We start from the raw sequence: 14,439 nt of genomic DNA, 5'->3' as shown, positions 1-14,439 counted from the left end.
AGCGGGTGGGTGTGTTTTGCTTTCTGCTCTGGGCTGATAACGTGTGTGTGTGTGTATTGTGTTTCAACAGGCTCATTGTATTTCCAGCTTTCACCTTTACCATCAGATCCCTTAATTCAGTCTCTCTCTCTCTCTCTCTCTCAGTTGAATTCACACGCTCACTCGTACACCCCCCTCCCTCCCTCTCGCTCTCCATCCTTCTTTCCTTTCCTCCCTGGCGAGTGCTTCTGTTCAAGCGTTTTAGGAAATGACTTTCAATGAACGGTTTCCACCCGTATTCACTACTTCCTGGTATCCCTGGTTGGATATGGACCAGCAGCTTCCTGACGCAACACAGTAAACTTAGTCATTAGTTAGGAGGGGTGTTCAGCTGGATTTCACTTTCAATGTATCTGAAATCTAGAACATGACAAAGTTTACGTTTGCACAAGAACACAGATATCTAAATGGTTTGCACATCTACCTCCAGAGAAGTTTAAAAAGGAACCACGGGTTATGAAGACTTGTGTGATTTGGTTGTCACTTTTGTATTTCCAATGTTTCTACTTACTGCATTTGAAAAGGTAGTCTTTCACTTTTTTCCAGCTCAACACACACTGTATGTTTGTATTCCCCTTAAAGGCTGTGTTTACGGCAACTCCCATTTCATATTCCTTCCTACATGACCAACATGTTAAGTTCTGCGCTCACAGAGCAACATTTTAATCAACAGGTGCTTTTTGTGAATGTTTTGTCCACTGATATTTTATTACAAGAAAAGCAAATGGCTTTTTTGGGCAATTCTACTAGTTTTGAGCTGCCCTCATGCCTGTCTTATGAGAAAAGATCAAACACAGAACATGTTTTCTTCTCAAAAGTAAGTCAAAAAAATAAAACAAAATATACATTTGATGTGAGAATGTGTTATTGTGAATTATACAGGTTTTTTTCTTTGCTTACATGTTTTACTAAATCATTTATCAAGGTAAAGTTATGAGCAGTAATTCACCCTGAGCAGGACTGTCTCTTAATGCATAAGGCAGTCAGTGTTTCGTGGCCTTTAAACAAAAGACTGCTGAGTTTCTCCCGGTCTTGATAACATCAGCAGCTACAGGTCGAACCTTTAAACAGACCTCCAGTCAGCAGCCCTGCTGGCGTCTATAACACACCTGCTGGATATAAGGACGTTAAACAAAGCGTTGATTATAGTTTTCAGATCTGCATTCTTTCGCCCTGACACAAACCAGACTGAGCATCTCCAACAGCTTGATGAGGTCAGGAGGGATTGATTTGAATTCTGTGTTCCCATCAAACACCTGCCTGAAACAAGTGCAGATACACTCTAGGGATACGTGTGAAACCTTTTGATAAAAATATAAACCACATTGCAACAGGATATCAATTGTGACTGTTTCAAATACTAGAATTCCCCTGGAATCACCGACTTATATTTTCCCAACTACAATTGTTTAAATGCCAGAAACAAAGCAGAGAGAATATCTGAAGAGTTAAACAGTTTGAAAGGAATCATGTCTCACTGATTGCTCTTCCCATAAAAGTTAATCTTTTTAATATGGTTAAAATATCCAAAGAGTCACACATCAAACACTTCTCTGGAAGATCAGTCTATTCTGTGGGAAACATCTGTATCCAAAGGTCAAATCCAGTCTTTTATTATTTTTCTCTGATGAAGCTGCAGCACAGTGTTGGCCTTCAGTGAAGTTGGTCCAGATCGTAGCCGATTGGCTCTGAAGACGAGAAAGTGGTTGATATTTGAAAGTTTCTTTCTTAACTTTTACACCATTTTTTTCTTGTACAATTTCCACTCTATGGAAGCCTTTTGTGGAATTTATGAATTAATGTTTTGTTTGCTAACACAGAAGAGAATGAAACTATATTAAAGTTAATTAGAGTACTGAGGAAGTAACAAAGAAATGGGACAACACAATTCATCTTCCTCCGCAGTTCCTTCCTCTTTATGTTCAGTTATTATCCCAACACGCAAAGGAAGAGCCTGTTTTCTTATGACACACACACACACACACACACACACACACACACACACACACACACACACACACACACACACACACACACACACACACACACACACACACACACACACACACACACACACACACACACACACACACACACACACACACACACACACACACACCCACACACACACACACACACACACACACACACACACACACACACACACACGCTGTGCTAATGATTAACCCAGATGTAGCCTCACCTCCTCGAGCTGTGATCCTGAACTGGAGGTGATGCAGCAAAGTGAAACCAAATGGAGCAGAACAGACCAATCTATGTGGACAAACGTATATACCGTAGGCATAGACTGTATGTATATACCGAGCAGCCAGCTGGCAACAACATGCTCCACCATCACGTCTGCACTTCAGCCTCATGAGACATGAAGTGTGTTTTACCTAATTATTATCCTCTTTTATGTGGGAAAATGTATAAAAGGAAGATCGTTTTCACCACTTATTCCAACTATATTATAATTACTAAAGGGTACATTTATCATGAGCTGACATGGTTATGACATATATAATGTCTGTGTATTATTTATCCAGGTGGATCCAGATGAGAACAAAATAATTGTACGAGCGGATCCAAATCACGGGGCATACACAAACGTTAGTTTTCACTAACGGAAACAAGTGCCCTGTAATGTTTCCCATGTTTAGTTAGCAGCTGAACCTTCTCAAACCTGATTGTTACGTAGCACAAAGTAATCTTCTGCAAAGAGTAAGGAATTACACCTTTTAGCTATTACAGTAAATGCAGGCCGTGCTAAACATAATGTGTAAAACCTCTGGTTACATTTTCAGTTAAACCTCTACATTATTAAAGAGGCGTGATTATGTATCTGGGGTTTTCCGTTTCCTGGAGTGTGTTTTTGTGCATGTAAATGGTCTGCAAAGGCTAAAATCCCAAAGTTCTCATATACAGTAATTACAGCTACAGGGGATTACGATTGTAGCCAATATACTCGCAAGAGTGTTTTATTACCATTATCTCCTGCCATCTCTCTCATCTTGTATAAAGGGAGTGAAGCAGAAATGACCCTGGCTCAGGAGGTTCTGTATATGTAGGTTACTGTACGTGAGCCTGCAGACGCTCTCTGTTCAACTGCCATACATTATCATGGCAGTATAAACACTCACTCCATGTAAATAAACCCTCCAGTGACAGAAAGATATTCAAGCTTACAAAGTGTAGGAAATCTGAACTACAAAACAAATCCATTAAATCACCTCAGTGCATGTTTAAATTACACATAATTGTGTTTTGGAAGAAATGTTAGATGGTTGTATAACTAGTTCAGCATGTCAGCACCAGTTCAGTGGCTTTAACATAAAACAACTAAGCTTTCAAAGCCTGGGAAGGTTAGATTTGACTAAACTGTCAACAGTATGTATTCAAGTTGAAATAAATATGTAAATAGCGTGTACGTAGAGAACAGAAAGCAAATACAAAAGTCTGAACAAAAACAGATTTATTTTTAATAATGTCAATCTGCCTTTAGTTCAAAAACATGTTCCACGTGTAGGGGAGAAAGTCTCCTGGATAAGCGTGTGAAGAGGTGTGTGCACGCGAGCAGATATGTGAACGTATACACACACACACGTATTCTTACAGTAACTATTGGGGCCCCACCAAGATATTACAAACACCCATCATACACACACACTACATCTGTCTACCACCAACACTGACAGACACGCAGAGGAGGTTAAGTTTAATTTCAACAGCTTTCGTTTAAACACACACCTGACGGAGTGTGTGAGGCTGAACTCTGCTCAGTGTCTACAGATACAGGCTCAAATACAGATATGACTTTCTGAGAATTATTGCATTCCCTGCTTATAGTGTAACAGAAGATTCTAAAGTCTAGCCTGAGGAACTTTCCACTACAGTATCTAACCAATAAAAACGCATTTGGCCCATACAAAGTGAGAAGGTTTTCCCTAAAAAACAAACAAAGTACAGGCTAATACAAATAAATCCTTCTCAATCATCACTTACAGTATGAGAACCCTATGATAAGGCAGCGATCAGGGTCCAGATTGTAAGCACAATCAAAGAGAAAACTATGAGAATGTTGGGCACAGCAAAGAAAAAACACCAGCAAATATAGGATGGCAGCGCCACATTTGAATGGGGTGAGAAATCCTACTAATTGTGCTCGTATAAAAGTTAGCGCTGAGCTTCAGTGTGCAATGTTCAAAACAACAGAGCCAGAAATCTAGGTGTAGTCATGGACTCTGACCTGAGTTTCAACAGTCACATTAAAACAGTTACTAAATCAGCCTACTATCACCTAAAGAATATATCTAGGATTAAAAGACTAATGTCACAGCAGGATTTGGAAAAACTTGTCCATGCTTTTATCTTCAGTAGACTCGACTACTGCAATGGTGTCTTCACAGGTCTCACTAAAAAATCTATTAGGAAGCTGCAGCTGATTCAGAACGCTGCTGCTCGAGTCCTCACTAACACTAAGAAAGTGGATCACATCACTCCTGTTCTGAAGTCTTTACACTGGCTTCCTGTGTGTCAAAGAATAGATTTCAAAATACTGCTGCTGGTTTATAAAGCTTTGAATGGTTTAGGCCCAAAATACATTTCTGACCTCCTGCCAAATTATGAACCATCCAGATCTCTCAGGTCTTCAGGGACTGGTCAGCTTTCTGTCCCCAGAGTCAGAACTAAACATGGTAAAGCAGCGTTCAGTTATTATGCTCCAAATATCTGGAACAAACTCCCAGAAACCTGCAGGTCCGCTGCAACTCTGACTACTTTTAAATCCAGGTTAAAGACTTTTCTTTTTGCCGCTGCTTTTAATTGAACTATTCATATCTTAAACTGCACTGTAACTTTTATCCATGTACTTTTTTCTTTTAATGTTTATTTGATTATCTTTTCTTTTTAATGACTGTTTTTAAATGTCATTTTCTTAATGTCTTTCATTTTTGTAAAGCACTTTGAATTGCCTTGTGTTGAAAGGTGCTATATAAATAAACTTGCCTTGCCTCTCAATATGTTTATTACTAACTTTGTCACTTTAGCAACTCTATCTTAAATCGAGGTCATGAACATGTTTAAGATGCATTTGACACATTTGCATCTCCTCACTCTTCACTGCACAGAAAATGGTCTCAGAATGTCTGTTAGTCCATTTTATATTTGACTAACATATTGTCATTTAACAAATGTGGAGGTCATGCCCCTAGTCTAACAACTGCTGATTTAGAGTAGAACCATCGATCTAAATAAAGCCACCTGTCTCTGTATCTACTGTTAAACAAATGACTGCTATCTCCTGCAGAATGTCGGGGTCACAGTGCGAACGCCTCCCAGCAGAGGTATATTTGTCTCCCCTGTACAGTATATCAAAATATGTGACACTCCCTCCCACTCCTCCCCCGTCTCCCTTCCCTCCCACTAACATCCCCTGCTTCCAAAATCACTCATGTGCACCAACAGAGACAGAGCTACACCAGCAGCTTCATGAGAGACTGTCTGCAGATACCTTAGACAAGTCTGTACAAGTGTGTGTGTGTTAATGCATCATTTGCATGTGTGTGTAAAAGAGATAAACGAGTGATGTTTAACAGAACTGTACATCTGTGTGTGTGTGTGTGTGTGTGTATGTGTGTGTGTGTGTGTGTGTGTGTGTGTGTGTGTGTGTGTGTGTGTGTGTGTGTGTGTGTGTGTTTGTGTGTGTGTGAAATGGTGCAAGTGATTGCTGAAAGATGTGTTTCAAGAAATAACTTGTTTTCTTTCTTTATCTTCTGCTACCAGTGAGATATGTTGATGTGTATTTGTGTGTGTGTGTGTGTGTGTGTGTGTGTGTGTGTGTGTGTGTGTGTGTGTGTGTGTGTGTGTGTGTGTGTGTGTATGTATGTATGTATGTATGTATGTGCGTGCGTGCGTGTGTGTGTGTGTAAATGACATAGGATATTTGACAGTGACGACAGTTTATAGAAAGATTCCATACAGCCTGCAGCTAGCTTTACACTCACACACACTTTACACTCACACACACTTTACACTCACACACACTTGCACAAACCTTCTAATACTCGTGCAATACAAACACATTGGCCCATATAATTAAATGAATCACATACTGCCCACTTCCACTTCTCATGAGACACCTACACTTATCTGGAAACTCTCTCAGAGTCTACAGTATATCCACATGCATTAAAACAGGCTCCGTCTTGTTTTTGTGCATCAACAATAAAAACTAAAGAAAGGACAGGAGCTTTATTTATATGGAAGTGGTAATCAGAATACTTCCTTCACACACTTCCTCTCCACCTGTTTCACTCCCATAAAAGTACATTACAAAACAAACATGTTTTCCAGCACTTCCAATTGTCTGCATGATCATGAGAATCTTCGCTTGGACCTGATGATGTTTCAGAGTTGTTTTAACAAAACAGTATGAGATGAACATGTATGTTGTTTGCCCCCCCAGGGAAATAGATGTGGAACAGTCTTGAAAAGTCAGGAGTTGCATGAAGCCCACATTTGAGTCTTGGTTTAATCTGTGTTAGCAAAAGATGTGTGTTTATTTGAAAGGTCTTGCTGATTATTGCATCTACTTTATAATTGGTTTCCCTGATTGTATAGTCAAGTTTTAAACTCAGCGGTTTCTTGTGTTGTGACAAATCTCACTTCTTATTTGCTTTACAGATGAGCAGGTATGTTTTCCTGATGAATACAGACTATGTGTTTTTTTGCATTTTGTATTTTGTAAATTGTGTAACTTGCTGCAGTTAAATACCATCATACTATGTGCAATATGTGCTATATGTGCAATATATACATTATATACATATGCCATTAATAACTGTGTAATATATACCTGGCTGCTAAATCCTAAGAACTGTTACAGGATTTGTATTTTGGAAAGTATTTTTCTTTTTTTATATTATATTTTGTATTATATCATAACTGAGTACTCTTTTCTTAACATAGGTAACATTAAGCTGCCTGTGGCTCTTTCCTGCTGTAACGATGCAACTGTCCCCTGTGTGGGACTAATAAAGGCATTCTGATTCTGCCTGCACCGGCACAGAATGGAAGCACAGCCAAGACTAATATAACCCCTTGCTTTAGATCAGAGCCAGAGCTCAGGGATATGAATTGCAACATGCATTTTGCAGCACTGAGTGTGTTAAAACATGTGTCTGTGTGAGTGTGTGTGTGTGTACAGCATGTGTGTGTTGGAGCAAGTAAAAGCGTCATTGTAACATGCACCACACACACACACACACACACACACACACACACACACACACACATACACACACACACACACACACACACACACACATACACACACACACACACACACACACACACATACACACACACTTGATCTACAAAATCACACTTGATCTACAAAATCCAGTCAAAACAGTTGGTTTGACTGTGAGTCATAACAGTGCAGTCTGATTCCCTTGTGTGTGTGTAGGTGTGTGTGTGTGTTTGTGTGTCCTAGCATTACTATCCTTGTGGGGACCTACATCTGTTTACACAGTCACGTGTGGGGACTCGCCTCCGTTATGGGGACATAATGGAGGTCCCCATGAGGGGAATCATTCATTTTAGGGTGAAGACTTGGTTAGGGTTAGGCATGTGTTGGTTATGGTTAAGGTTAGGATAAGTCTCCAGGAAATGCATGTAACTCAATGTAATGTCCCCTGAAGTGATGTATACATGGTGTGTGTGTGTGTGTGTGTGTGTGTGTGTGTGTGTGTGTGTGTGTATGTGTGTGTGTGTGTGTGTGTGTGTGTGTATGTGTGTGTGTGTGTGTGTATGTGTGTGTGTGTTATTGATCGTTTGAGGGTTGTGTATACATTGCTCTCTTACTTGTAGGGGTCGTTGGGGTCCTTGGCGTTGCAGGACTCAGCGTGTCCGTTACACACACAGCGTCCTCCGATACTGATGTCTTTGATACTGTAGTAATACTGTAAAATCACAACAATACACACAATATTCAGATACACAGTATGAGAAAGCAAGTAAAAACATTGTCCGTCAGAAATATTTTTGTTGAACTATTCCTATAAAATGTTACCAGTGCCATTGTTGTACCTTTTGATCTTAAAAAGTAAGAGGGTATCCAGAAGTTAATTAATTAAGAATTGGTGGTAATGTGCAGGCAGGTAAACAATGCTGGATTTGAACTAAGAAGAACAAAAATGAATGTATTAACAGAAAAACTGTAGTGCCTTTAGGAATAATAGCTAATTAAAAGCTGGAAATACGTTTTATATGTATATAAAATATATACATTTTTGTAATAAAGATGTATGTATTTGACTCTTTTTGTTGCACGCACCAGGGAATCGTTTCATGTGCATGAGAAGCTGTAAGCAGAAGTGTTTTCTTTTATCAGTCATTTTTTGGAAGAATATGACACCAACATATCAGTCCTAGTGTATCCCATTTCTTTACCCTGCGTGTGACAGTGGGGTCCCGCAGAGCCTTGCCCATCAGGTGTCCCAGCAGCGTGTTGGTCCTCAGGAAGCGCAGCTTGATGTTGGTTGCCTTGGTGAAGTCCCTGAGGACCGGAGAGTAGGAGAAGTTCATGGCCCCAGGCCGACCGTTCACCAAGGACACCACGACCTTGGAGAGGAGGACAGAGACTATCAGCTGAGCAACAATGTGGAAATATGAAAGATAACAGCCTGGGAACGTCCCCACAGAGACGGATGGTATTCACAATATGATACCATGGCAACAAAGTCATCTATGTTAATGATTCTATATTGCATGATCATACTACAGGATGGTTTTCCTGACTAATACATAAAGCATTTAAATGATGTTGTTGAATTGCTCTGGATCCTCATGCCCTATTTCAGTGTTTTGTTATACCATTTTAGGATGAATATAGAACATTCCAAATCATTTATAATAACCTCTTATTAAAAAAAAAAGTTAATATTAAAAACTATGTGTAAAAACGTTGAGAGAAGATGTTTAGGCCACACATGATATGCAAATCATATGCTTAATGTTCAGTGCTGCAACTAACACATTTTATAAATGTGTCTTCTAATATATTTGTATCCATCTCATTAATCTACTCGTTTTTTTTATCTATGAAATACCGAAAAATAGTAAACAAAATGTCTATCACTATGTTCCTGTATCCAGTCCAAAGGTTTAAGATATTCAGGTCACATAACCTCACATTAACTTATTACATTTAGTGTGTGGGAAATGTCCTGTTGATCATCTAATAGATACACAGACACGTTTCTTCAGCTCTACAGGTGCGGCAGGGACGAGCACTTTCACTCAAACACACACTCACCTCTCCATTCTCCAGCGGGACGATACGGGAGTATTCAGTGGTGCATATCACGTCATTATCATTGCTGATCCTCTCGATGCTCTGCTGTCCAAAACGCTCAATACAGTCTCTCTTTGAGGCTACACACACACACACACACACACACACACACACACACACACACACACAACACACACACCACACACACACACACACACACACACACACACACACACAACACACACACACACACACACACACACACACACACACACACACACACACACACACACACACACACACACACACACACACACACACACACACACACACACACACACACACCACACAGAAAGGGGGAGACAGAAAAGAGAAGCTTCTAATCAGTCTTAACCTCATATTTGCAAACGTGTGAACATCCCATCATGTTAAAGTGAGCAGTGTGAACCATCTTGATTTTAATGATGAGTCTCAGTGTGATAATTAGAGGAGGGTCTCTGGTTGGTGGAGGTCTGTATTTTAGTCCTCCCTTAAATATAACCCAGCTGCATGTTCAGCTTCACAACAGCTGGATTGCACCTTCATCACCTTCCACTGAATAAAGTGGAAAATACATATAGAAACTACAGATTGTATTTGGATTAATTTATTAATAATTTAACATAGAAAGAAACCAAATCATAATTTCATGAAATCTGAAAACAAAAAGATATTCTTTTTTTTATGGATATACAAAAATAGAATCTTCCAGTTTGTGAAGCTAAGGAGATAAATGACAAATAATTTACTATCACACATCCCTAAAACTTTTTTGTTTTACTTTAAAAATATCAAAATTGTGGTTGACTCGTTTGCTGTTAATCATTAGTCCAAATCATTAACATGCCTTTTACATTTTACAATCCGTACTAAAGTGAATTCAAGTTCATGTTATTTAATTTAATCTCATCCTATGAACGATGGCTGGTCAATCTTGCTTAAGAGAAGCTTTCCTCGTCCTTTTAGGAATATTCAAACTGTAAAAGTGTGTGTGAGAGTTTGAGACTTCAGCTGGTTTAAGTCACATTGTTTCTTCATGAATCACAGAGCACATTCCCAGAATCGCTTCACTTTATCTCTGAAGTGTCCTTGACACAGAAGAAGAGTGAATACATGACAGAGAAGAAGAGGAGGAGGGAAGGTATATGTTATATAATGTCAAGATCCACCCCGTGTGTGTGTGTGTGTGTGTGTGTGTGTGTGTGTGTGTGTGTGTGTGTGTGTGTGTGTGTGTGTGTGTGTGTGTGTGTGTGTGTGTGTGTGTGTGTGTGTGTGTGTGTGTGTGTGCAGTTAACAGCTGCAGCAGTTCAAACTCAAACTGTGAAATAGCTTTTGAGATTTACAGCTTTGAGGCCAACACTAATTTACTCTGTACGGTTTACTGTACACACACACACACACACACACTGACACCCACATTCTGTTGCCTTCCCTCTGGGTGAAATGTAAGTGTTTTATATTTTACTTTGTAAAAAACGATCTCTACAGTAGGGCTGCGCAACTTATGGGAGGTTAATGAGTCGATCTAACCAAGATATTAAGCAGATCTTCAGATTAAATCAACTTTTCTCAGCAGACAGGAGCGGACCTCCCACTCAGTGCTGCTCTGGCTCCACAGGACTAATTGCCAACTGGCTCCGAAGAATATAGGCGACCAAATGTGATTGGATTTCGGGGTGCATACTTCAGCAGAAAATTATAAGCAATTTGCGAGTTCAGGTCAGCTGATGGTCAGTGTCTGTCAACGGTTCGTCATAAGCCCGGGAACCATCTTGCAACTTTTTAGAAAGCTTCTGCGCCAAGAATGTTTGGCTACCTGGGAAAATTGAACTTAAAAGCAAAATGTAGATCATCTCCTAAAAGGTGGGCTTGCAAAAATGTGAAAAAGTTTAGATTTTTGCTTGCAGGATCTTCCATCAAAGCGAACTGAAACTAGTCAATGTCGTGACAGTTGGCTTCAGATATTTGCTTTTTACTTAATGTACAGGCAATTTCCGGATCAACAACAACTCGCAGGCTTCTCAATCTGGTTTGGAAATCATTTAACAATACAGTAGTATGCATGCAGTAATGTATACACCAGAAATCTGTCATCTTAAAAGTGAAGATCACAGACTGTATGTTGAAGAATGTCCAAGTTGTCCTTCAAACTTTGAAGATCTAATTTGTCTGCCAGAATCGCTTCACTTTATCTCTGAAGTGTCCTTGACACAGAAGAAGAGTGAAAACATGACAGAGAAGAAGAGGAGGAGGGAAGGTAGATGTTATAATGTCAAGATCCACCCTGTGTGTGTGTGTGTGTGTGTGTGTGTGTGTGTGTGTGTGTGTGTGTGTGTGTGTGTGTGTGTGTGTGTGTGTGTGTGTGTGTGTGTGTGTGTGTGTGTGTGTGTGTGTGTGTACACCTGGAATAGTTTTTAATAATGCCTATTGATGCCCTCCCCAAACACACACACACACCATGTATACATCACTTCAGGGGACATTACATTGACTTACATGCATTTCCTGGAGACTTATCTCAACCTTAACCATAACCAACACATGCCTAACCCTAACCCTTACCCTAACCCAAAACCTAACCAAGTCTTCACCCTAAAATTAATGATTCCCCTTATGGGGACCTCCATTTTGTCCCCATAAGGGCGGTGAATCCCCACACATGACTGTGTAAACAGATTTAGGTCCCCACAAGTATAGTAATGCTAGGACACACACACACACACACACACACACACACACACACACACACACACACACACACACACACACACACACACACACACCTCCCCAGGTGAACATCAAGCCGCGGCCTGTAAACAGACATGCCTGGAATTCCCCTGCAGCCCACCTGTAGGCTGATAGCTGCCTAAGCCAATCAGTGGGCAGCTCTAGGATGTAATGACCACCCCCTCCCCACTATACCCTGACCACCAAACCAACAGATCAATTAGCCGCCTGCCCTCAAGGCTGCTGTTTAACTCTGAGATTAGAGGGAGAATTAAGAAGAAGCCTGGGGGGGGTTAGGTAAGCATGAGGTGATGCTGATGGAATTTGACTCTGTCTGCTCCAAGTGACCAAACATCTGGAGGCACACATGTGTATGTAGAGGCATATATATATTTATGTGTTTGTACTCACAGGCAAAGTACTGCCAGGGTTTGTAGGTCTGCCCGAAGTCGACGGATCTTTCCAGAACCCAGAGGTCGGGGCGGGGAGAGTTAGCAAACTTAATCAACACGTAGGCCACGTGGAAGAGCTGCAGGGAGACAGAGAGGAGGACATTCAGGTTAATCACATATTCTAACATGTATGACTTTGTTGAACTTTATCCAGAGAAAGAGAGGAAACAACTCAAACAAATCCCACACCCAGCTGCTGTACAAATGTATGATGATACGTAAGTCGAGTGTCATTAATCAACTAACAACTTCCTATCTTCCTCATTTTAAATCTGCATATTATCCCTTTCCTTACATTCATTCAGTCGATAAAGTGGAATACATGCAGGACACAACTGATTGGTTAAAAAGGGAAATACATTTATGGATTTTATATTTAGTAAATGAGCATTTAGAGGAACAAAAAGATAAGGTCAAATAATGAGGAGGAACGAAAATAAAAAGGATTGTATAGGAAAGGAAAGGAAACCGGGAAAAGGAGTGAATAAAGGAATTGTAAAGAGAAAGGAAAGGAAACAAACGAATAGGGTAAATGAAAGGAAAACATATGAAAATAAAACGGAAGGGAGGGTAAGGAAGACATGAAACAAAAGAAAGACAGTGAAGGACATTTAAATAGGAAAAACAGGAAATGAAAGGGATAAATAAAAAGACAGGAAAAGAAAGAATAGGAAAGGAAAGGAAAGGAAATGAAGGGGGAAAGGGAATGCAAATGGGTAAAGTGAGGAGAGAACCACATGAACTAATCAAAATCAGTTGTGGTGAACAAGGTAAAGACTTCCAGTCTCTAATAAACTCAGTCAGCCGTCACGGTGACCTCAACATTTGACCTGTGTGACTTCTCCCCTCCTGAGTCACGTCAAACACTACAGTGCGTCTGATCTGTCGTGTTACAGGTACGTTATTATCAAAAAGCTGATTCCTGTCAGTAATGAGCACCAGATGCTGCTCCATCACACTCTCAGGTTTCAGCCTCCTCTCTTTCACTTGTCATCCCTCATTCATTTCCTGAAGCTGCTCAGACGGCGATGACAAACTGCTCTCCTGGGCACGGGGGAGTTCAGCTCCACTGTTTTGTCTGTCGGACCTTGAAATCGCTCCCCAGTTGAAACAGAACACACTGGAATAACACCATGACGCACATAATAATATTAGAGCTAATCACAATCACCTCCGATTTTTACATCTGCCTGTGTGTGTTGGAGAGTGTTGAGAGCTCAGTTTTGAGTCATTGAGTTTTTATTAATCTGCAAAAACATGGTAATTATTCACGTTTTTCTTGGGTTGTGAAATTGTTTGTCCTGTCTTGATTTAGTATGAGGAAACATATTCATGATCACATGAGACAAAATATATTTAACGTTTTAACAGGAAAACGATTTGTTTTGCTCTGGTTTTGTTCTTTTGACTAAGTCTTTACAACATGTCATGACTTTATAATTTTATCCCATGAGACATTTTTGTAAAATTGCCATAATAAGCATCTGGATCCTCGAGTCATGGCCCAACCCGTGCTCCAAGGTTTAACAGTGACTTTGAGCATTGACCACCAAAATGTAGTCCAATCATTCAAGAAAACATAATCAGTTCATCTTTGTGTGAACATTACTGCCACAATAAAGTTCCTGGAATCTTTCTGTCATGGGAATTGGAAGGATGGGAAGTCACACCTTGACCTTGACCTCTAAAGTCTAATCAGTTCATCCACTGTTGACCAAAAAGGCTTTTCTCACATCAGATTAAAACTATGAATTACGACCTCCTTTGGGTCTTTGCCAGGAACTGCTGTTGTTCCCCATTCACCATCTGTCTATCCCCTTATTAACTGTCAAATCTGGAATAAATGGTATATATTGTTCTTAGATGGGGACAATGCAATTTAAA

At 40.1% G+C, this 14,439-nt stretch overlaps 1 protein-coding gene across 1 annotated transcript in view; it reads right to left on the bottom strand.

Moving 5' to 3' along the window:
* LOC117558744 (laminin subunit alpha-5-like) overlaps positions 1–12,683 on the bottom strand; it is a 63,159-nt gene extending 50,476 nt beyond the window's left edge. Inside the window, 4 exon segments of the mRNA XM_034235120.1 lie at positions 7,906–8,003; positions 8,494–8,664; positions 9,359–9,477; positions 12,515–12,683. Coding sequence (XP_034091011.1) covers positions 7,906–8,003; positions 8,494–8,664; positions 9,359–9,477; positions 12,515–12,683 — 557 coding nt within the window.
* Positions 12,684–14,439: the final 1,756 nt, after the last annotated feature.

This window comes from Gymnodraco acuticeps, unplaced genomic scaffold, assembly GCF_902827175.1.
Source record: "Gymnodraco acuticeps unplaced genomic scaffold, fGymAcu1.1, whole genome shotgun sequence".
NCBI lineage: Eukaryota > Metazoa > Chordata > Actinopteri > Perciformes > Bathydraconidae > Gymnodraco > Gymnodraco acuticeps.
The sequence above is the reverse complement of the archived record's forward strand: the minus strand, read 5'-3'. Positions and strand labels throughout refer to the sequence as shown.